This window comes from Podarcis erhardii (genome assembly GCF_964252035.2).
Source record: "Podarcis erhardii genome assembly, chromosome: 2".
In the NCBI taxonomy this organism is placed as follows: domain Eukaryota; kingdom Metazoa; phylum Chordata; class Lepidosauria; order Squamata; family Lacertidae; genus Podarcis; species Podarcis erhardii.
The window spans coordinates 434,199-457,705 of record NC_138498.1 but is presented as its reverse complement, the minus strand read 5'-3'; the positions used below and the strand labels follow the sequence as shown (position 1 = coordinate 457,705).

Sequence of the window (23,507 nt, the reverse complement as noted above, 5' to 3'; positions counted from 1 at the left end):
GTAGTAGATACCCAGTGATCCCCCAAAGCAGGCAATTCTGCTGTTTGTTTGGGTATTGAGTGTCGTTTCTTTAATTCCAGGAGATGTACTAGTGATGGATGAACTTGGCTACATGTATTTCAAAGACCGGAGTGGGGACACGTTCCGTTGGCGTGGGGAGAATGTCTCTACCACAGAGGTTGAAGGAATCCTGAGCCACATCCTCAGCAAGACAGATGTTGCCGTTTATGGAGTTGAAGTGCCAGGTAAATGGAACAATGCAATTGCAGGGAATGCAATTTGGACCAGCGAGTAGGCATAATAATAATAATAATAATAATAATAATAATAATAATAATAATTTTATTTATACCCCGCCTATCTGGCTGTTTAGTTTCCCAGAATAGTTAGAAATCAGTATTTGCTTTTGGGATTGGGGTCCTGCAAGCAAGCTGATGAGAAAGGAGAGTAAATCATACAGAAATAGGATTCACCTAGCAGAGGTACATTCACCACTAGAGAGGAAGTAAATACAGTGGTGCCCCGCAAGACGAATGCCTCGCAAGACGAAAAACTCGCTAGACGAAAGGGTTTTCCGTTTTTTGAGGTGCTTTGCAAGACGAATTTCCCTATGGGCTTGCTTTGCAAGACGAAACCTCTAATAGCCGCTAAGCCGCTAATAGCCGTGCTTCGCAAGATGAAAAAACCGCAAGACGAAGCAACTTGCGGAACGAATTAATTTCGTCTTGCAAGGCACCACTGTACAAATGAGCAATCAGAGTGTAATCCTCTAAAAACATCATCAGAATGTCTTTAGTGCAGTGGTTTTCAACCAGTCTGCCGTGGCATCCTGGGGTGCCTTGAATGGTGGTCAGGGGTGCCTTGGGCAACACTGGCCTCTGTCCCTCTTTCCTTCCCTCCCTCCTCTGATACCCTCTTGCATTTCTGGCTCCCAAAGGCTTGCACAGCTGTTTGTTGCAGCAGCCCTGGTTACAAGCTCTGCAGGCAAATGATGCCTCTGGGGCTGGTCAGGGAGTGCTGGTTGCCAGAAGCTGAGGTGGCATTGGAGTAAGCAAGCAAGTGGGTGAGGGAGCCCAGCCAGCCAGCCAGCCAGCCAGCCCTTGCTGTTGGGAATGGAGAGACAAGTCCCAGGCCCCTGTGGGGCAGTGTGAGGAGACTTTTGAAACTGACAACAGAGATATCTGCCTGAACAGAGGTAAAGCAGATAGAAAAGGACAATCTACAGTGACAATTAAAATAATGTGATGACAAAGGTCTTCCTCTAGTTAAAGGAGAGGAAGGCTTATTTCTTTATGCCAAAGGACTCCTCTTGGTCACTGTTAGTGGCATAGCCCAGATTTCTGGCATGGATTGTTGGAGCAGAACAAAACATCCTTTATGCGGAGTCACTGAATAATAGCTGGTGACTGAAATGAAAGGAGCAGAGTGAAGAGTTAATGTGAGCAAGAGGGCAGAAATTGTCTTTTGATTCAGAAAGTCTACTGTCCTTTCAGTTATCTACACTAGTAGCCAATATTGTGGAAACGTTTTGGAGAAAGTGTATTTCCGAGGTTTATTGGCTCTAACACTACTTGTTTTTGTAGTAATAGAAAGATAATTTAATGAAGAATGGAATGCCACAACGTGTGTTCAGTTATCTGTATTCTATCAAAGGTTATGGCCAAATAACCAGAAGTTGAGTGCAAGGACTGTTGGCGCAGACTGCAGGAATATGGTCTATATGCTAGAATTCCAAGGAAAAAGCCATTGTTATCTCTCAAACAAAGGTTGAAAAGATTAAACTGGGCTAAAACCCATGTTAACTGGACAGCGGAACAAGGGACTATCTCCTTGCTTGATAGTGATGGCATGAAATACGTGAAGAGGAAAATCGGAGAAGATTTACATCCCACTTGTATTACACCTACCGTGAAACACCCAGTTAGTGTTACGATCTGGGGTTGTATGACAGCAAAACGTGTGGGCAGAATTTGCATCATTAATGGGAATGTAAATGCCCAAAAATGCATAGCCCAGACCAAAACCCAATCAAAAATCTATGGAGAAAGTTGTTAGTCAGAAGCAACCCAGCAATAAAACCCAAATAAAAGAGGCAATAATTCAATCTTGGTTTCACATTATTATAGCTGCAGAACTAAAAAACTTGGTTCACTCCATGGGAAGGCTAAAGGTTGCCCAACTAAGTATGAACTGACATGGGGAGAATTTTTGTATGTTAATTTTTTTCTATGTGTTTCATGTTCTTTTCTTTATGACTGCTGCTGTAATAAATAATCCTTCATAAAAGTTATTGCATTCCATTCTTCATTAGATTATCTTTCCATTAATATATAATTTTATGGTACAGTGGTACCTCAGGTTAAGAACTTAATTTGTTCCGGAGGTTCGTTCTTAACCTGAAACTATTCTTAACCTGAGGTACCACTTTAGCTAATTGGGCCTCCCGCTGCTGTGCAATTTCTGTTCTCATCCTGAAGCAAAGTTCTTAACCCGAGGTACTATTTCTGGGTTAGCGGAGTCTGTAACCTGAAGCGTCTGTAATCTGAAGTGTCTGTAACCCAAGGTACCACTGTATTACTTAAAAAAATGGTGTTATGAGCCATCATTGCCAAAACAAGATGACACATGATTGGCCCTCTAAACACTCCTTTTTCTGGTTATTTGCCCATAACTTTTGATAGAATACAGATAACTGAACAAACTTTGTTGCATTATATTCTTCATTAAATTATCTTTCCAAAAACAAGTGGTGCTATGAGCCATCAAACCTTGAAAATACACTTTCTCCAAATGGTTTCCACAATTTTGGCCACTAGTGTAGTTTATTATATTGTTTCCTCCACTGACTCCAAAATGGCTCGCAGCAATTAAATTCACTATACAATGTTGATGCAGGGCAGAAAGCTGTACATAATTAAAAATGAGATATGAGCCCTGCCTTTGGATCTTCAAACTAAAAAACTAGAGGTTAAATGAGGGAAGGGGGGAAGATGCGATTGACGCTGCCAGAACAAATTGGTGAGTTGGAATTGGCATTTTCCTCTGGTGTTCCTTTTGTTCATAGGGAGGGGAGCAACTAGCAACAACTCCCTCTCCAGAGACAGAGGCTAGAGTAGGCATGGCCAAACTTGGCCCCCCAAGCTAACAGGACCAGTGGTCAGGGATGATGGGAATTGTAGTCCCAAAACAGCTGGAGGGCCAAGTCTGGCCATGCCTGCACTAGAGCAGTGTTTCCCAACCTTGGGCCTCCAGCTGTTTTTGAACTACAATTCCCATCATCCCTGACCACTGGTCTTGCTAGCTAGGGATGATGGGAGTTGTAGTCCAAAAACAGCTGGAGGCCCAAGGCTGGGAAACACTGCACTAGAGTGACATTCCTGGTGCAGTCACAGGGCAAGTAACAGTTCTTTCCTATGGGAAGGCAGCAGGCAACCTCTCTGGCTAGGCTGTTTTTTATCCTTTGCTGTGAAGTTATTTGTGGGAGGGAGGAGTGAAACCTGATTTGAATTCCAGCTGTGGATTTTGCTAGGTTGGGTCTAATTGCTCCTTTGCGGTGTAAGATTGTGTCTCTTCCTGTGTTTTTTGTTTTGATTTCAGGAGTAGAAGGCAAGGCAGGAATGGCAGCCATTGCTGATCCTGAAGCCAAGTTAAACCCTAACGTGCTGTACCTAGAGATGCAGAAAGTACTGCCCCCTTATGCACGACCCATCTTCCTCCGGCTCTTGCCCCAGGTTGACACTACAGGTAATGGCACATTTGCAGCAAGATCCTCTCTTGGCACCCGGCCCAGGTTGCCTGTTTGCTGTCAGACTCTATGCTGGAATATTTGGTCTCGGTATATCAACCCAGTCACTTGATCCTTACTTCCATTTCTCTGAGTAGGGTGAAGCAAAGTGGGAATTGCTTCTTCTCTAAAGGTTCTGGAAGCAGATTGATTTGTTTTATAAGAACATTATGGCGGTAAATTAACTCACTATGGGCATTCTCTCTCTCCTACCATTAGCCCTGTGTGGTTTGTACAGCTGCTTGAGATTGCTGAACTCCTGACCATCAAGCATGGTAACTGTTGATGCTGATATCTTCCAAAAAGTGGTGAATGGTTGTGGAAATTGACCCACAAGCACATAAAACTCACTCACATTCTCTTCATGAAGCAGCTGAGCTAACCCCAGAGAATTCTCTCTTTTTTTGGAGAGCAACAGGATGTTTCTTCAAACAGCTCAGATTAACAAGTAGGCTGTTGGTCAAGTTTGTTGCTAAAGAATTCATTGTCTGCACCCACAAAGAAACTGCCTGTTTGCTTCAGCATCTTGGCATTCTTGCTTACACTCCCTTATGTTGGAATTAAGAGCCTTTTTACGATTGGCACAGGCTTTAAAATATCCTGTTTTTGCTTTGAAGAAGTGAGAAACTCTGCCTCTTTTAGCAAACTGAGCTGCGGCCAGATTTAAATGACAGGAACAAAACCAGCATTTGATGCAGATTGCGTAATGGAGAACTAAATGTATCAAGTGGTAACTTTCATTATGTGAAAGAGTTTCTGCTTGATCTTTCACAACTAAATAGTAACTATTAATTGGGCATAGCAGGCTGGAAGATTTGTGGCTTTTTGTTTGAAATATTTAAGACTGACCTCATTAACTTACATTAATTGACACCAGATTTCACCCATGGACTTCTGCTCCGCTGCCTTTGCTTCAATATACTGGCAACAGACAGTTTATGCACCTTGCCAGAAGGTGAAAGGGTGACCTTCTCTGTAATTTGGAGGAAGAGCTGGACATAAAGGGAATTTGTAACCTAGAAGTGAGACAGAATTAATAGCTGTAACTTAGATGAATCATTTCAGATTGCAGATAACTAGCAAAATACCTGCCATGATGCATGGAAGGGCACCCTGAGAGTGTAACAGAATAATTCTTCTAAGGCAGCTTACATATTTAAAATAAGAATGCATCAGCTATAATAGAAATCCCCAAAGAACAATGTGAATAACAAGTACAATAAAGCATTGTTGATATTGGATCAAGAGACAATGGAGTGTGCCTCCAGGGGTGAAGTCAAACTGCCAGAGAATCATAGTGCCTGCTGTGGCTGCAAAGACATTGACTCATAACTGTTGCCTCCTACGTTATTTAGTAAACTTTCTGGGGCACAAGCCTGGGCAGTATGGAGGTCCTGGGCTCCATCCCCCTCTCAGCCTGGCTGATGTGGTCCAAAGGAAAGCAGAGCAATATATTTGGCACCAGCTTGACTGTAGGAGTTGCCTGAAGGAGGTGTACAAGAAGCCATCTTAGGGACTCTGGATTTGTGTAGGGTTTACTCCTTAGCCTACTCTTCTCCTAAATATGTCCCACAAGGCAGCAGATATGATTTCCCCCCTCAGTTTTTCAGACCCATCAGCTACCCTCACCTGATTTAGCCGGCCAGTCGAAGCCAGTGTGTTTGCTGTTGCCTGCTGACAGCTTCTAGGAGTTACAGGTGAGAGCTGACTGCAGGGTGGGGACCCAAGGGGAATAAACTACCCCAGAAGGAGTACAATGTGTTCCCCAGCAGAGTTATCACCTCTCCCCTAAAACTACATATATCCCACAATAAAACATAGTTAATAAAAGCATTGGTAAAAACATCCCCACAGCTTGGCGGGGGCAGACCATCTGAATTGGTCCACCTCCCTGCAGAGGGGAAGGGTTGCAGAGAAGTCCAGTTGCACCAGGAAGTGATCTGACCATGGCACTTCTTTTGTTTCACTTTTACTTAGTGTCAGATCACCCACGTCACTAGAGGTGAACACCAGGTCTAAGGCATGTCCATGACTATGAGTTGGGCCAAACTTATTCAGGGACAGCCCCATAGAGGCCATGCTTTCCACGAAGTCCCGAGCGGCCCCTTGTAAGGTCATGGTAGGCATGGATGTTAAAATCCCCTAGGACAACCAAACTAGGTGTCTCCAGGAGAACATCCGCCACGACCTGAAGCAGCTCGGACAAGGAATCCTTGGTGCAGCGGGGAGGTCGGCACACCAAAAGGAATCCTGTACTGCCCCTATTGCCCAACTTCCAGAACATGCACTCAGAAAACTGGGTCTTCCCAGTAGGACGCCTGATGCAAGCTAATGACTTCCTAAAAATCACTGCAAACCCCCCTCTCCGCCCACATGACCTGGGTTGCTGTGCGTAAGAGAAACCTGGTGGGCAAGCAGCGGCAAGGACAGGCCCATCTGCTTCATCCAACCAGGTCTCTGTCACACATGCCAGGTCAAATCCACCATCCACAATCAGGTCGTGGATGGCAGTGGTTTTATTCATCATTGACCTGGCATTACACAGCAACACCTTCAGGTCGTGTGGGTTTCCCCTGTTGATTCCAGTATCCATCTGGACAAGGCCAGACCCGGAGGCAGGGATAGTCTTCAAACAACGACTAAAGCTGCCTCCTCGGTAATGACACGGTCTGGTCTTAGCATAACTCCTCCTCCTGCCCATGATCACCGAGATCGGATGTCCCAGTGCCTCCCCCCCCCCCCCGGTGGAACTTGTCCCAGCCATTGTGTTGGCTGGGGCCCCACTCCCAGGCAGCCCTGATCCCACCCCTTAAAAACAAAACACAAACTATACACAACCAATAAAACAACAAAAGACAAAAACAGAACAATTATACTAAAATTAATCCCCAACCAAATATCCATCCCACCCACCTACCCCCAACAAAGCAAAAAAAAAAGCCCATTAAGTAAAATAATCTGTCAGCCTGTACCCACTGGTATGGAAGCTGGTGAGCGCGCTCTCTCTCTCTCTATGTCTATGTCTATGTGCTTTGGTCATGGTCTCTATTGCCACACTTTGTTGCTCATCTGAGCAAAACCTAGCCCCAGAGCTTTTCAAAGTGTGTGTCATGACACATTAGTGTGTCAGCTGTAGTGTGTAGGTGTGTCGCACAAACGTTCCCTGTGCTCCTCCTGGGGCTAGAAAGGTGTTAGTTTAACCTCCGGTTTGCTAGTAAAACCGAATTACTGTGTCACAAAATGATGTCTGTCTAAAAAGTGTGCCACCAACGTGAAAAGTTTGGAAAGCCCTGACATAGTCATTTGCTCTAGCAGCTCAACCAATATGCCTCTGCCTGTTTCTACCAATAGCCACATGCTGGCAGCAAATGCTGAAATTCCAATATGGTTCAAAGGAACTTTTCTCTCAACATCTCAACACATGTAGGGGATTAACTTGGAGACTGTAATTACAATACATAGATTAGCATTTTTATATCTATCTATTTTCAGACTCTAGGTATTGCTAAATATCAACCTTGTGCAAGATATCCGTATTAAAACAAAACCCAAATGCAAATGAATGATGTACTCAGCCACACACACACAACCCCAAGCATAACCTTCCATTTTGAAGGAGGGGACGCGGGTGGCGCTGTGGTCTGAATCACTGAGCCTCTTGGGCTTGCCAGTTGGAAGGTCGGTGGTTTGAATCCGCGTGATGGGGTGAGCTCCCGTTGCTCTGTTCCAGATCTTGCCAACCTAGCAGTTTGAAAGCATGTCAGTACAAGTAGATGAATAGCTACCACTGCAGCAGGAAGGTAAATGGCGTTTTGGTGTTCTGTTGCGCCAGTGGCAGTTTAGTCATGCCGACCACATGACCTGGAAAGCTGTCTGTGGACAAACGCCGGCTCCCTCAGCCAGAAAGTGAGATGAGCGCTGCAACCCCAGAGTCGCCTTAACCATCCAAGGGTCCTTTACCTTTTTACCTTTTGAAGCATAACTAAGAGCTGGTAATGTTTACTCTTGCACACTTCCTGTAGAGTTCCTTAAGTGTGTGCGCACATATATGGACAAACATGAGTGCATGCCCAGACCAGAGAAGGTAGTGGTTGGCAGGGGAGGAGTGGATGAGAGTTGGAGCCAGAAAACATAGCACAGAAACATTTCATCAAGGGCCACCTACTGATGGGGATGGGAAGCAGCAGAATACCGATGAAAAATATAAGCCTAAAAAATGGAGCATGTGCACAGTTGCATGCCAGTTGTGCACAGAGAAAAAACTTCTTCTAAACCACCTGTTTGTGACATCAAGCTCCTATCTAGAAACATCCAAAATGGCAAGATGACCGATTCACCGTATTCTGTATTGTAACAATAATTACTTTTTAGTAATTTCTGTCTCTACCTTTTCACCCTTCTTATTCGTTATTGTTAGCATCTTGAGGTTGTTGCTTTGTTGGTGTATTGATTGCTATATTTTTAACTGTGTCTTTGAATTTATTTTGTAAATCGCCCAGAGGCTATTTTTGTATTTCGTGACTAACGCATATACCGTATTTTTCGCCCTATAGGACGCACTTTTTCCCCTCTAAAAATGAAGGGGAAATGTGTGTGTGTCCTATGGGGCAAATGCAGGCTTTCCTGAGCTTCCTGCAGCTCTGCGCCACCCTCCGGATCCCGGCGCGAAGCATATCCCCTAGGACAACCAAACTAGGTGTCTCCAGGAGAACATCCGCCATGACCTGAAGAAGCTCGGACAAGGAATCCTTGGTGCAGCGGGGAGGTCGGCACACCAAAAGGAATCCTGTACTGCCCCTATTGCCCAACTTCCAGAACATGCACTCAGAAAACTGGGTCTTCCCAGTAGGACGCCTGGTGCAAGCTAATGACTTCCTAAAAATCACTGCAAACCCCCCTCCCCGCCCACATGACCTGGGTTGCTGTGCGTAAGAGAAACCTGGTGGGCAAGCAGCGGCAAGGACAGGCCCATCTGCTTCATCCAACCAGGTCTCTGTCACACACGCCAGGTCAAATCCACCATCCACAATCAGGTCGTGGATGGCAGTGGTTTTATTCATCATTGACCTGGCATTACACAGCAACACCTTCAGGTCATGTAGGTTTCCCCTGTTGATTCCAGTATCCATCTGGATCTGAAGCCGCGCCCGGCTCCGTAGGGTGGCGCAGAGCTGCCTGCATTCCGAAGCCTGGTGCGCGCTGAAGAGCACGCCCGGGCTTTGCATACCTCTCCGCAAGCCTGGGGAGACCGGCGTGGCTCCCTAGGCTTGCGGATAGCAGGCTGTTCTGGGGGCTGGGGTCGGGGGAAGCTCGGGCTTCCCCCACGCCTGCCCCGTGCCTGGGGGGGAAATAATTTTATTCCCCCCCCCCGAAAATTAGGTGCGTCCTATGGGGGCAAAAATACGGTAACAATACCAACAACTTGCCTCACAGAAATAACCAGTCTTCCTCCTGAATCTAGTTGAAGTTTGAGCTGTGTTCACATCTGACCATGACATGCTTGCTTTGAAGAAGAGAGCAGGGCAATTCCTTCAGCCAATCGTCTCCCTTCAATCTGCAGTATAGCTGTTTCTTGCCACTGCCCTTGTCCTCCTCCCACCATTATTCTGACTTCTTTTCTTCCAACAGGCACTTTCAAAATTCAGAAAACACGTTTGCAAAGGGAAAGCTACAACCCACAACAGACATCTGATCGATTATATTTCTTGGATGTAAAACTTGGCAAGTACCTACCTGTGGATGAGTGTGTATTTGAGAGGATCCAGGCTGGAAAAGTGTCTCTGTGATTTCATCAGCAAAAGCCACTAGTGAAGAGTTTGCCACTGAAGGGCTTTGCTTGGCTAGAGAAACAAACTTGGCTAAACAAGTGAAGCAAGGTTTCCATTCAGAACATCTGCAGTAGGGACAAAAACTAGCAAGGCACAGGGAGTGGCCATCATCTTTTTAAAAAGTACATTAACTGTTTCCTGAGCAAAGGTGGTGGCCCCTTTCTACTGTTCAGTCTTTAGAATGGTTTTTCTTCCCCTTCCTCTATGTAACCATTGCATTTTAAGACACTGTGTGAAGCAAGACAGATTTATGGTCCCCATTATTACATTGTTAAGCCCTCAATACATTGGTGTGACTGAGCCTGCAATAGCACTGGTGGACTTGCCTTCTGCCATGTGTCTCAGCTGGATTTTCCTTACTTAAGGCAATAGCACAATTGCTGTGGAGCGTCTTCAGTTGTTTTGGGATTTCCAGCTTCCTAATCTACACATTTATAGTCCCTCCAGTTGTCATCACTCTGAAATGAACCCATGTTTAGGTAGAACTTTGATGGACTGACTCTCAAAATGCAATATCATTTTATCTGCAGAGACTTTGATCTTAAAAATAAAATGACTAATTTGATGAAGTAACAACAAAGTTGGTATTAAAAATGTTATATTAAAGCAAAAACAAATTTGGGCTGATAAATGCACAGGAAACACCCTTCTAATCCATTGTGGTGCTTGAAAGCTTCCACACAATGACAGAAGATTAATAAAATACTTTGTACCCTTGTAGGGGAAGCCATTGTGCTTTGGTTTACATGTCCACTTTTGAACATTGCAACATTTCAGATTACTTGACGTTGATCCAGAATCTTGGAAAACAGGGTGATAATCCTGAGAACAAAGTCTGGTAACATTTGTTTTGGTTTCTCTGATCCACACTGCTCTCTGTAGGAAGTGTGGCAGCTGCTCAAAGCAAGTTGCAACATAATCCTAACATTCACCTTCCATCAGTACACAACTGTGGGTATTACTAACTCTACGGCTTTTTCTAGTGCAATTTCTGTAGATGGCACAAAGCATTTTATTTAAAACAAGGAAGACAGAAGGGATACTGAGACTTGTGAGTGACCATACCTTCAAAGTTGCTGTGATTCTTTCTTGTGATTATGTTGCTGTGGAAGACCTGTACCACTAATTCAGCTATTCCAAGGATATTCCTAGTTAACTTCTATGGAATTGATTATTTTACTGGGATGTTCCTGTACTCTTCTTTCTGTGCCCTTTTCCCTTTAATAACCCTTCTTCTCTTTCATAAAAATGTAACTTTGCACAAAACCATTTTACAAAGACTTCTATGCAGTGTTAGGTTGTATAATAGAGCACCATACAGTACTAGTAGGGCCATTGTTAAGTAATGGTTCTGAAACCAGTGGAATGTGTGCTTTCCCTTTTTTATTAGACCCAGAATGTGCCTTTCATCAGAGCCAGACAGAGCAGGTTAACATTTGTAATAAATTTAGCTTTGTTATTAATCCTCAGAAAAAGGCACCTACAGCTAACTGAGCCCTGTTGTTTGGAGAAAAGCACATAGGTTTTTTTAAGGCTGTATAGTTCATGGTTTGAACAGAAATCATGCACTAACAGTTACATTTTCAGGTGGAGTCACTATTGTCAAAGTATAACTTTGTTTTGAAAATAAAAAATGAAGAAAGCTTAAGAGTTTGTCTTGCTCTTTTTTGTCTCTGTCTCTCTTTGATGTATGCAGCTGCATGTCATTTCAGTCAAATGCAGAGACCAGTTTCACTCTTTGTTGCCCTCAGTTCTGTTCTGTCAGGCTTTATTAAACCATTGGATGTAGCTAGTCAAGCAAAAAGACTTTTGTGGGTGGAGACCACTTAGCATTGGATCATCTCCTGTGTCTCTTCATCATATCTGCATAAGCCGTTATCACAAGCAAGTCTGATTTGGATTAGTAACTAGGGTTGCCTGTATGCGTATTGGAGGGGGCGGGCACACAGCATGTATTCTGTAAATTATGTTAATAGGTTCCCTTTGTTCTAAGAATACAACTCATATAAAGGATGTACTTAAGACAAACACCTGATCCATGGTCATGCCTCACTTTTTATTATATCAGAAGTTTTCAGAAGGAAAACCCAAAAAGGATCCTAAGTATCCTTCAGTCCTTGAAATTTAACTTCATTGGAACCAATGAACCTTACTTCCAAATCAAACTCTTATCTCATCCTTTTGTGAGACGAGGCACGTCTCACAAGTTGGACTTTCTCTTCCTGTGTCTTCCCTCAAGGCAGTGCCTTTTGTTGTAATAATGCATTTTCTGAGCATCTAAAGTGTCCCCTGGTAGGGCATGTGCTGATAGTTTCTTCCATGCTGTTTTGTGGTCATATACTTCCCTCCCCTACAAGAAATTGCTCCTGTTGTAGACGCTCGACCTCATTGGCTATAGCAGGATAGAAGACCATTATTTATGGGCCCTCTGCACACATTAACATTCATTCCTGCAGGTGTCTCTTGAACCAGAACCTCAGGACATCTAATACAGCTAATCATTGGAAGATTCAGGGAAGATAAAAAGAGCTACTTTACGCCATGCATTATTTTTAGTGGAGGACTGGATATGAACTCCTGTGCAGGAGACATGCAGCAAAGTAGGAAGACAGTCTCTACATTAAAAGGGGCGGGGGATTATTCCAAAGGGTTGGAGAATAGCATAGGCAGCTAGGCATGCATGCTCAAGAAACAAAATTTCAAGATGCCTCTAGCTAAAAAGGTTGAGGTTTCATTTCATGTTAATTTGCGCCTGTATCTTCAATAAATAGCCCTGTCCCTGAGATTTAGAATCTAACTAATGAGAGATGTGTGGCTGCCACCAATCTACATTTCAGGACCACTTTTGGTCCAGGAAAGGCGGGAAGTACAAGACAGTATAGAAATAGGACACTAATTTCTTCACCTGCTGCGTTTTGGTCTGTTAAAGGCAGAGGAGGAGGAGGCCTCCTAAGGACCAGGCTTTACCTGTGCCTTAGCCACCTACTTCTGGGACTCCCATCACACGGTCTTCCCCTGTGCCTGATGGGACAGAGGCAGCCAACACAACGCCCTCCAGACTTTGCTGAGGAGAAAGACACTCAAAAAGCAGAAGCAAAGGCCAAAGCTGCTCTTGCAGCGGGACTCTTGCTGGACGTGGGAAACGTGGTTTCGTTGATCGCTTCTAGTTCCTGACTTCCAGCTTGCCCCCTGGCTGAGTCTGAGGGCCAGTTGCCGAGGCGGGCAGCCAGAGATGCGCCTCCGGCCGCGGGACGGCGCTACGGGGCTGTCCGGAGCAGCGAGGGCTTCCGAGGTTGCCGCCGGACTTCCGGTGCCTCCTGGGCGGGGTCGGGCTGCGCTGAGCTGCGCTGCGCTTCCTTCCTTCCGGCGCCTCTTCCGCCCGTGCTCCCTCGGCTACCTCCCGGTCTTCCGCCCGGCCGCGCTCGCTGCTTTCATGGGTCCCCCCGGCTCCCTCGCCGCGCGGCCCTTCCGTTCCGCCCGCCGGCTCCCTCTCCGCCTCGCCCGCCATGCCCGGCTCCTCGTCGTCCCGGCGCGGCCCGGCGGCCTCGGCGCCGCACGTCTCGGTGTTCCCTTCCCCGCAGGAGCTGGGCTCGGCGCTGGCGCAGCTGGTGGCGCAGCGCGAGGCGCAGTGCGGGCCGGCCGGCCGCTTCTCGCTGGGCCTGGCCGGAGGCAGCCTGGTGCGCGTCCTGGCCCAGGAGCTGCCCGCCGCCGCCGCCTGCCCGGCCCGCTGGCTCCTGGCCTTCGCCGACGAGCGCCGCGTCCCGCTCAGCGACCCCGAGAGCAACTACGGCGCCTACCAGGTGGCCCTCCGGGGGGGGGGCGAGCGAGGGGGAGGCTCTTTGGGGGGCGGCGGGGTCCCGGGGGCAGCGGACCCCGCCGTGTGGGGTTCGCCGCACCGGCCCAAACAGATCGGGCTGGCCCTCCGGGATATAGAAATGAAATAGTCATCTTGTTTTTACTAGTTATATAGTGCCGTTGATGTACTTTACAGAATATTATATATAAGCTAAAAAGAAACCAGACCCTACCCCGAGAGGCTTACAATCTAAATTTCAACAAGGGAGGAAAAAGAGGCAATTTCTATGATGCTTTCATCACCTAGTACAAAAGTTGGAAAGAACCACCATAGATGGTTTTGTTGTTATGTGACCTGTGGTTACCTATTTCAGACGTACCTCCTTTCTAAAATTGCTGTACCTGAGGACCAAATTGTTGTTATCAACCCTTCGCTACCAGTGGAAGAGGCAGCTGCAGATTATGCAGCAAAACTGAAAGAGGTACAGTTGTGTGTTTTTTTCAGACAATGTCCCATGTTGGGATAAAAAAATCCTTGTGTGTTGAGAGTTAATGGACTGAGCTTATTTACCATTCATTGCTTAACTCAACATCCTAAATTTTGAGTTCCTGGCTAGAGCTCTTCCTAGTCTGCTCTGCTGCTCAGCATTAAATGGGCTGAGGGTCTTCTCAGTAGTGGCACCCCAGTTTTGGAATGCTCTCCCCAAAGAGCCATGCCTGGTGCCTATGTTAGGATTTTTTTGGTGCTAGGTGAAAACCTTATTTTTCTCACTTTTCAAATTCAGTTCTTTTTAGTTCTTAGAACTATTTTGCTTTCTTCTTATTGGTTTATAATTCTGTTTTTATTATGTGTGTGAGAGTTTTTTATGCAGTTGAATGGGTTTTTTATCCTTTTTGTTCATTTTGACCTGGTCCAACTTTTATATATGGATTAATATTTTGATTGAATTTGTAGTTTACTGATTTCAGTTTTTGAACTGTGCCCAGAAGACACAGTTTGTTGGGTCATCTGGAAATGCTAAATTAAAACAACCAAATAAAGTCACAGACCACCTAGTGGAATTTTTGATGAGCCAATAACATTGATTGTGATTAATTGGGTGGTGTGCGGAGCCTGGTGATCAACTTGTTCGCTTCAAGTTTCTCCTTGGCCCTATTTCAAAGCCACACCCTTTTTCTAAGAAATCTTGGGGCGGCAGAAAAGTGACGCTTCATTCAACACTGAGGTCAGTCAACAAGATGCAGAAGATGACCTCAAAAGGGAGGCTAGTGCTGCAGTACAATTCAAGCAAAACCGAAGGTTGCAAGGGCTGTGTGTGTTGGCCAAGGGAGTTATTTGTTTCTCCCACGCTCGAATCAAGCCTAGAGGGATCTTCTAGTAATAGTCAGAAATATGCATCTCTCCTTGCTAAATGAATTGGGTCTCCCCCCCCCCTTGGCCCCCCTGACAGCTTGACAGCTTGAAGACTGAAAGCACTTTGGAAAATTGCTGGTGGGAGGCAAGGTGTTCCCTCCAATGCATTTGAAGGTCGGCTGTCCCTGACTTGGACACACCAAGGAATTGGCTGCCTGGCACTAAGGTATTTTGGTGCCAGTCAAATACCTTTTCCCAGGCTTATTATCATCTTCTGATGATATTATCATGGCTGCTTCTTTTTTCCTGCCATTAGGATTGCGTTGCTGTTCCATTGCATTTTTACTTTTATTTTAAGCTCTGTAAAGCACAGTGATAATTGTATATTGAAGGGCAGTACTGAAAATGTGGTTGATAAATTTGTGTTCTCCCATTCTGTGTAGGCCTTCCAAGGCGAGGATATGCCTGTGTTTGACCTCTTGATCTTGGGAGTGGGACCAGATGGGCACACTTGCTCACTCTTTCCGGATCATTCTCTCTTGCAGGTGAGCCAGGGTGTGGAGCTGCAGTGAACTTTGAACATGGGTTGGCAAACTAAGGCCCGGGGGCCGGATCCAGCCCACCAGGCTCGTAAATCTGGCCTGTGGATTCTGCTGCCCGCTCAGTCAGTCTCCGTGTGCTGATCTAAGCCAGTGCGGACGCAGCATTTCCTTCAGAAGAAGCCATGGACGCCTTGCCACGCGGGGACTGACTTCCGCGATGCTGGCATGGCTTTGGATTGGCTGCAGGAAGCTCCTGCAGCCAATCCGAAGCCACGGACACCTCTTCGCTATGCCCCTTCTTTCCCGCTGAGGCAGCTGCGTATGGCCAAGAGCCGAGTGGAAGGAAGCGGCAGCGGCAGGGAGGCTGCCTCCCCCACCCAGGCCAGTGGCATGGGCTCCGCACCCCTGGCCGAGGCAGAGGACGACAACAGCGACGCTGCCAAAGACGAAGCAGCGGTGGCTGTGACGAGCGAGATGGACTCACAGAGCTCATTGGGCAGCCGCCGCGGCAGCTCCAATGGCGAGCGCTGTGTCGACAAGTTCGGCTTCCTTGTCTCCAACAGCAGAGACGGAGCAGAGCAGGAGGCGTGGGTGTTGCACACTGGGCGCGCTTCTTATGGGCAGGGGCACCTTGCCCTCGTGAGAGGGTGGGTATAGGCTCACCTCGAGCCCGGGATTGGCTGGCCAGAATCAGGAGGCAAGTGGTATCGGTCCCCACCCCCCACCCCACTTTGTAGTAGCCTCAAGTGCTGCAGAGGTGCTCTCGCCATGCACAGGGGCACTGTTGCCATTCCGGGGATTGGCCTGTCTCTGTTCTTAGCATAGGTTCCTTCATCACCACCAAGCCGCCCCCCAAAAAATTTGAGGGAGCCACCCCCCCAAAAAAGTTGATGGACGTTGCCTTTTGGTGTGCACGTGTAAAGCACAATGCGATCGATTATACAGGGTGGGGCTTACTTGCCTCTCCCAATATTTTATTCAAGGTGGCACCCCATATTCTTGGGGAGGGGGGTAGGTGGAAGTTTCTGTCACACACACACACACACTCAGCAGGGCACTCTTCCCATGGTCAGGAGGCACACTCTGTGCCAAGAATGATGAGCTGTGGTAGGAAACCCCATGGAAGGGAAACTGTTTGTGGTGTGGAGGCACTCTTTCTGTGGGCAGGGGTATCCTTCCCTGTTTGGGAGCTGGCTTGTGTCACTTTTTGGGGGGGGGGGTAGGTGGTTGAGGGTGAATAGCTGGTGACTAAGTTTCTGTAACACACAAAACACATATACACCCCCCCCCATGGAAAACGGACGGAGAGCGGGATTAAAATCATTCTTCATTTTAAATATTGTATTGTTTTTCCTATTTTTTGTGCACTACAAATACAATATGTGCAGCGTGCATATGAATTCGTTTGTTTCCCCCCCTCAAAATATAGTCCGGCCCCCACAAGGCCTGAGGGACAGTGGACCGGCCCCCTGTTGAAAAAGTTTGCTGACCCCTGTCATAGAATCACAGAATTGGGGGGGGACCCCAAGGGTCCTGCAATGCAAGAATCTCAACACGTGGTCCCTCACCCAGTTTGAAACCAAATGTGCCTGCAGGTTTATTGCTGCCCTGCTCCTCTCTTGACTGGGGAGCCTCAGGCTCAGGACCCTAGGTCTCTCTGTCTGCCCTTGGAACTCTCTCCAGGCTGCGCCCCTCACTGGCCCTGCTTTGCCCCCTCCTTGAGTTTATGTTTGTGTCCTTGAACAGGATCCTGCCTCTTGCTTGCCTGGGTGCAGGATAGAGGGGTGTGCATGACTGAGTGAGTAGTGCAGAAGCTAGACTCCTCTTCCAAAGCAGCATTCACATTTGTTGAGTCACACTCAGCCTGAAAAAGGTTCTCCACTCCTGTGTGAGCCATGTTCCTTTCTGGTCAACCAAGACTCCTAGATTCTTTTCACATGTACTTCAAAACGATCACACTTCAAAACGACCTTGACAGATTAGAGAACTGGGCCAAAACAAACAAGATGAATTTTAATAGGGAGAAATGTAAAGTATTGCACTTGGGCAAAAAAAATGAGAGGCACAAATACAAGATGGGTGACACCTGGCTTGAGAGCAGTACATGTGAAAAGGATCTAGGAGTCTTGGTTGACCACAAACTTGACATGAGCCAACAGTGTGACGCGGCAGCTAGAAAAGCCAATGCAATTCTGGGCTGCATCAATAGGAGTATTGCATCTAGATCAAGGGAAGTAATAGTGCCACTGTATTCTGCTCTGGTCAGACCTCACCTGGAGTACTGTGTCCAGTTCTGGGCACCACAGTTCAAGAAGGACACTGACAAACTGGAACGGGTCCAGAGGAGGGCAACCAAAATGGTCAAAGGCCTGGAAACGATGCCTTATGAAGAACGGCTAAGGGAGCTGGGCATGTTTAGCCTGGAGAAGAGGAGGTTAAGGAGTGATATGATAGCCATGTTCAAATATATAAAAGGATGTCACATAGAGGAGGGAGAAAGGTTGTTTTCTGCTGCTCCAGAGAAGCGGACACGGTGCAATGGCTCCAAACTACAAGAAAGAAGATTCCACCTAAACATTAGGAAGAACTTCCTGACAGTAAGAGCTGTTTGACAGTGGAATTTGCTGTCAAGGAGTGTGGTGGAGTCTCCTTCTTTGGAGGTCTTTAAGCAGAGGCTTGACAACCATATGTCAGGAGTGCTCTGATGGTGTTTCCTGCTTGGCAGGGGGTTGGACTCGATGGCCCTTGTGGTCTCTTCCAACTCTATGATTCTATGATTCTAGGAGTCAAACAGGATTGCTTGTATGTAACAGTTAAATGCTTGAGTAACTCCTTTTCCAATTGGAGTATTTCGGAAGCTTCTGCAACAAGAACGACTCAAAAATATGCAGAAACATTTCACCAAATTAAATATTAAACAAACCCCTAGCTGTTTAAACCATCTTGCTCATCCCAGGGCACTTCCTTGCAGATTTCTTGGGGGCGGGGATTATGGCTGCACTCATTTAGTTTATCAAGCCTGCAAGCCACTCCCCATCTAAGCCTGTTCTGCAGATGTGCCACACACCCACACCCAATGTTGTTGCAGCACTTCCCCTCTTTTGGCTGTCCTCTCCCTTTGTTCCTGTGCCCATTTCTGTCTGTTCAGACAGCATGTATTTGGAGAAGCAAGAAAATATCAAACGTAGCTGGAATCAGTATCAATCTTTTAGGTGCCAAGCCCCCCTTTCCCAAGTTGACAAATATTCCCAATTCCTAGCTGCAATTGTTGCTCCATCTAAGTGGGCAACCAGATTCCAGGGCATTCTCAAGTCTGGAGTGCTCTTAGGACTTGCATTTGCTGTTAAGTGCTCATGGCTACATATATAGTCATGTCAAATTTCCTCTTTTGCACTTGTTGTTTAAATCTCACTCAATCTTTCTGTGTACCCAGCCACCTTGCTTCATTTCTGGGTGAAGATATGGATTTGCATGCATTCTTCACATTCTTTAAAGATGACTGGCCGGCTGGCTCTCAAGACTGGTTGCTCTGCATGGATGCTATGGAGGCTTGAATACCAGTGTCTGCCCAGTTAAAATATCTAGGCTTGCTCTTCAAAACAGGTGCTTGGCTGATGCTACAGATTGCCAGTAATGTGCCTGAGAATAGCTTTGTGGAGATCCTTTTCAATTATGGGCTTGGCACAATATGGTGTAGGCAGGGCTGTGACAGAACACCCCTAATCTCCCCTCCCTCCCTCTTTCCTGTGGCAGGAGCGGGAGAAAATAGTGGCTGCCATTAGCGATTCTCCAAAGCCACCTCCGGAGCGCATTACGCTGACCCTCCCAGTGTTGAACGCGGCTCGCAGCGTGGTGTTTGTGGCCACTGGGGACAGCAAGGCTGCCGTGATTAAGGTAACATGCATCCTGTGGCTTCTTTCTCACAGGTTTGGAGGTGCGCTGGATTCCACCCTGGGAAAGAAGAGAATGGATTTGTTGTGGGGGGTGGGTCAGGAATACCAAGAGCTAGGAAACTTAGTACTGGTAGGTTTTGACCTGGGGTGGGGTACCTGTGGTCCTGAGTCCATTTTTGGATCACAGCTTCTAGCATCCCTGGACATTGGCCATTCCAGCTGGGGTTGATGGGATTTGGAGTCCCAACAAGGTCTGGAGAGCTTCAGCTTCTCCTGCCCTGGTTTATCTGTGGAGGAGTTAAACAGAAGTGTTTCAGAGTTAAATCAGATTTTTGACTGAATCAAACATTAACCTCCTAAAGATGCAACATGTTGAGTGTTTTAGAATTTACCTGTCTTAGAATTCCCCAGGAAAAGAATACACATCATCCTTGACAGAGCAATTGCATGAGGATGGTGAGGCTGTTGGGAACACACCTCTTGGCTTTTTCTGGGTTCCTAGAGAAGCAGCAGTGGAGCCACATGGCAGCAGCCTCTTCTTAAAGCAACACTGGCTTGTTTCTTCCAGCATTAGCTGCTTTTGTCTGGGAGAGGAGAACAGCTTCAACCTCATTAAATGCTTGGAAGAGGTGTTCTAAGCCAGCCTGGCATGTGGCCTGATAGGAGTAATCAAGTTAGTATTGTCCACACCTGCAGCAGGGAACTGGCGGCCCTCCCGGCATTGCTGGACTGTCCCACCATCCCTGACCCTTAGCCAGGCTGCCTGGGACTGGTGGCACTTGAGAGGCCAGTAACATCTGGATGGGTGCAGGATTCCCACCCTTAGCATACAGCGGCTGCAGCAGCGCTCCAGGGAGTTGGACGAGGAGATGCCAGGAATGGAAGGAAGGGCTTTTCTGCATGTAAAGCACATGCTTCATTATTGAGCTATGGCTCTCTATTTTATAATGGGTTTTTTTTAAAAAGTAAATCTCTTTAAGATGTTTTCATGGGAAATGATTCACAAAATAATAAATAATACTTTGCCCCGCAATTTCATGTTCTCTCTCCCCACTCTGATTATTCAAATTCATCAACTTCTGCAGGCTGGATTCATTTTGTATAATTCTGTTTCTGTTAGTTTTGGGGCCGAGGGAGCTTATGGAGAGAACCGGAGGTCCAGCCCTCGCCACTGGGTGTCTATCTTTCCAGAAGCATTTAGAGTTTAAAAACACCCCTTTTGTTCAAACTGCTGCCTCTGCTACACCCTACCAACCTACCTGGTTTCCAAAGGCATGTCTGATTCAGTAGATATCAAGGCTGCTAATCATGCAGTTTTGGGTTTGAATTCTGATTCTTATCTTTTGTTGGAGATGTGGTGAGGGAAATCTCTGTAACGTCTACATTTTGAGTACTGTGCTAATCATTAAGTTCCAAGTGATTAGCTTCTAACATCCTGTTTTTTGGGACAGCGTATTTTGGAAGGTGATGAAGAGAACCCACTGCCAGCTGCCCTGGTCCAACCCCACACTGGGAAGCTGTATTGGTTTCTGGATGAGCCAGCTGCAAAGGAGTTGACAATTCCCTTTGAGAAGCACTCCATCTTGTAGAAGCTCGTGTTTCAGGTTGGGGAGAGCCCATCAAATGCAGGTTGTGGGGTAGAGCCCAGCCTGCCAACATTCCAGGTCACGGTCTCCACATCTGGTCGCAGCGCTCAGGAGTGGCACTAAACTAACACTGTCCCCCCCCCTTCCTTCCTCCTCTTAAAAAAATTAATGAAGTGATACATTTGTGGAGCACTGTGTAACCAATATAATTATTTCTTTAGCCAGGACAAAGTGTGAAATGGGGGTGGGGGGACGCTTGGGTCCAGCTACTAGTTGTAAACAGAGTTGCAGGGAACAGCGTTACAGTCTTTTATCATGTGAACAGTCTAATGTGGTGTAAAGTGAGTGCACAATTAAAGATGTAAAGTACAGCCACTCCATGTTGGCACTGTGTGTTCCTCTCTTCCTTGTGTGATTCTTCTTTAATATGGGGACAAGACTGAAGTCTCTTCTGCATTGGCACTCATTATATATGGATGCTGGGTCAGTGCACATTTAACATACAGGGTACTAGCAGAATTTATATGGCCCTTGGTCGCAGTGTATTTGCAGGGCAGTTGGGGTCAACTTTGGCTGGCAAGACTCAGTTGAAAAGGTGTAGATGGGAGAGGTAGAGAGGACGTGAAGTGCAACGGAGCCAACTCACCAAAGCTTTGCAGTGACATCTAAAGTCTACAAGCTTCTAAACGGAGATAAAGAATGTACAGGAGCATCTTGAGAGGTTAACAGAAAAGCACAGCCAGATGACTGCAAGCCATGTCCACGTTTGGCTGGCACTGCTGCTTACAGCTGTCAAAGGAAAAGATGTTCCATAGCCCTTCCCTGTGGGTGGAGGCTGAGCAACCCAATGGCCTGCACAAGAGGGGGAGGAGGTAGATTCTGAAGCACAGGAGCTCATCATGTTAGCCTCCCAGTGACACCCCCAGGGAAAGAAAAAGCAAAAAAAAAAAAAAGGCAGGCAGCTTTGTTGCTCCATTATTTACATCTCCCAGAGAACAGCAGTCTTTGTAGTGTCAGTCATAGAATAGTGAAACAGGTGGAATAGCAGGTAAGTACATTGCTTGGAAGTCCTGGGTTCACATCCCTGATCAGCCATGAAGTTCCTCTGGGCCAGTCACTGTTTGAACCTAGCCTAACTAAGGTCGCAGCTGCACCTTGCTTTTAAAGCAGCATTATACTACTTTAACCGTCATGGCTTTCCCTAAAGAATTCTTGGAACTGTAGTTTAATCCCCTGAGTCCTTATGTCTAGTGCTTTCCAGCCTTATAGAGTTTTTTGCCGGGGGGGGGGGAGATGAGTGAGTGAGTGAGTGAGAGAATCCTAAGAATCCAGACTTTTATACAAAAGAAAAAGGTCCACTTCACAGTGAAAGGCAAGTCCTGGTCCCACTCTATTCTAACTGGGTCAGACCACACCTGGAGACCTGGGTCCAGTTCTGGACCCCACAATTTAAGATTGAGAAGGGTGACCAAGATTATCATGCATCTGCAATCCAAGCCTTATGAGAAATAGTTGAAGAAGCTGGTGTGTTTAGTCTGGAAAAGAGGAGGCTGAGAGGAGATATGAGAGCCATCTTCAACTCTTTTCAGGGAAATCTGTCCCATGGAAGAGGCAGCAAGCTTGTTTGCTCCTGCTGGAGGGTAGGACTCGAACCCATGGCTTCAAATTGCCAGAAAGGAGATTCCAGCTAACTTTCTGACAGTAAGAGCTGTTTGACAGAGGAACGGTCTCCCTTGGGAGGTTGTGGACTCTCCTTTCTTGGAGGTTTTTAAGCAGAGGTTGATAGGTGTGGGGTGCTCTTGGATTTTTTCATAGAGTACGGATGCAATGTGTGCAACAATGCAATTCTCCCCTTATTTACTCAGAAGGGGGTAGGGGAATCCACTGTTGAATGTGGCTTTCATTATTATTATTATTATTCCCTGCCCATCTGACTGGGTTTCCCAAGCCACTATGGGCGGGTTACAGCATATATATATATATTTTTATAATAAATTTTTATTGAAATTTCCACAAATTTTTATCACGACAAACAAGACATTAACAAACAAAACATAACAATAAAAACAAACAACACATATAATTTCAACTCTTAATTTCTTATAACTTACTTTCCCGACTTCCTCGTACCTCCCCTTTCTGTATTCTCATGTCTAGTTAATTTATCAACAAATCCTTCCCTTACTTTCAACTTAATTTTAATAACACTCATTTTCTTTTAACTTAACCATTACCACTATTAACCCCTGATTTTCTCATCCAGCGTCAATCTAGCATTCATTAATTTTTGAATATTTCTTTAGATAGTCCTTAAATTTTTTCCAATCTTCTTCCGCCGTTTCTCTTCCCTGATTTCGGATTCTGCTCGTCATCTCTGCCAAACCCATATAGTCTATCACCTTCATCTGCCATTCTTCCACAGTGGGTAGATCTTGTGTCTTCCAATACTTTGCGATGAGTATTCTTGCTGCTGTTGTGGGTTACAGCATATATAAAAGCATAATAAACATTACACATTAAAAGGCTTCCCTCTACAGGGCTGCCTTCAGATGTCTTTTAAAAGTGTATCTCCTTGACATCTGATGGGATGGTGTTCCACAGGGAGGGTGCTACTGCCAAAAGGAAAGTGCAAGTTCCATGCATCACACAAGTTCTAGATGGCCATTTGCCATGGTTGCTTCAGTTGAGATTCCTGCATTGCAGGGGTTGGACCACATGACCCTCA

The 23,507-nt window shown here is 46.3% G+C and overlaps 2 protein-coding genes across 5 annotated transcripts in view; both read left to right on the top strand.

Moving 5' to 3' along the window:
• SLC27A1 (solute carrier family 27 member 1) overlaps nt 1-11,260 on the top strand; it is a 52,588-nt gene extending 41,328 nt beyond the window's left edge. For 3 of the 4 annotated variants that reach the window (XM_081851738.1, XM_081851739.1, XM_081851737.1), the window contains exons 11-13: nt 81-245; nt 3,598-3,744; nt 9,413-11,260. In XM_081851738.1, coding sequence (XP_081707864.1) covers nt 81-245; nt 3,598-3,744; nt 9,413-9,570 — 470 coding nt within the window. In that variant the 3' untranslated portion in view covers nt 9,571-11,260. The remainder of the gene's footprint in view (nt 1-80; nt 246-3,597; nt 3,745-9,412) is intronic. The other variant, XM_081851740.1, reaches the window with a different exon arrangement.
• A 1,843-nt stretch (nt 11,261-13,103) lies between these two features.
• On the top strand, nt 13,104-21,157 carry PGLS (6-phosphogluconolactonase). The gene is made up of 5 exons (XM_081851823.1): nt 13,104-13,412; nt 13,782-13,889; nt 15,205-15,306; nt 19,057-19,197; nt 20,648-21,157. The coding sequence occupies exons 1-5, from the start codon at nt 13,119-13,121 to the stop codon at nt 20,783-20,785; spliced, it is 783 nt and encodes a 260-aa protein (XP_081707949.1). The 5' UTR covers nt 13,104-13,118; the 3' UTR covers nt 20,786-21,157.
• The last annotated feature ends 2,350 nt before the right edge of the window (nt 21,158-23,507 follow it).

Excerpts from the sequence above, each read along its gene's own strand:
- PGLS (XM_081851823.1), top strand. The coding sequence starts at position 13,119 with ATGCCCGGCTCCTCGTCGTCCCGGCGCGGCCCGGCGGCCTCGGCGCCG. Across the intron at positions 13,413-13,781 it reads GCAACTACGGCGCCTACCAG|ACGTACCTCCTTTCTAAAAT; the intron begins GTGGCCCTCCGG and ends TACCTATTTCAG. Across the intron at positions 15,307-19,056 it reads CGGATCATTCTCTCTTGCAG|GAGCGGGAGAAAATAGTGGC; the intron begins GTGAGCCAGGGT and ends TTCCTGTGGCAG.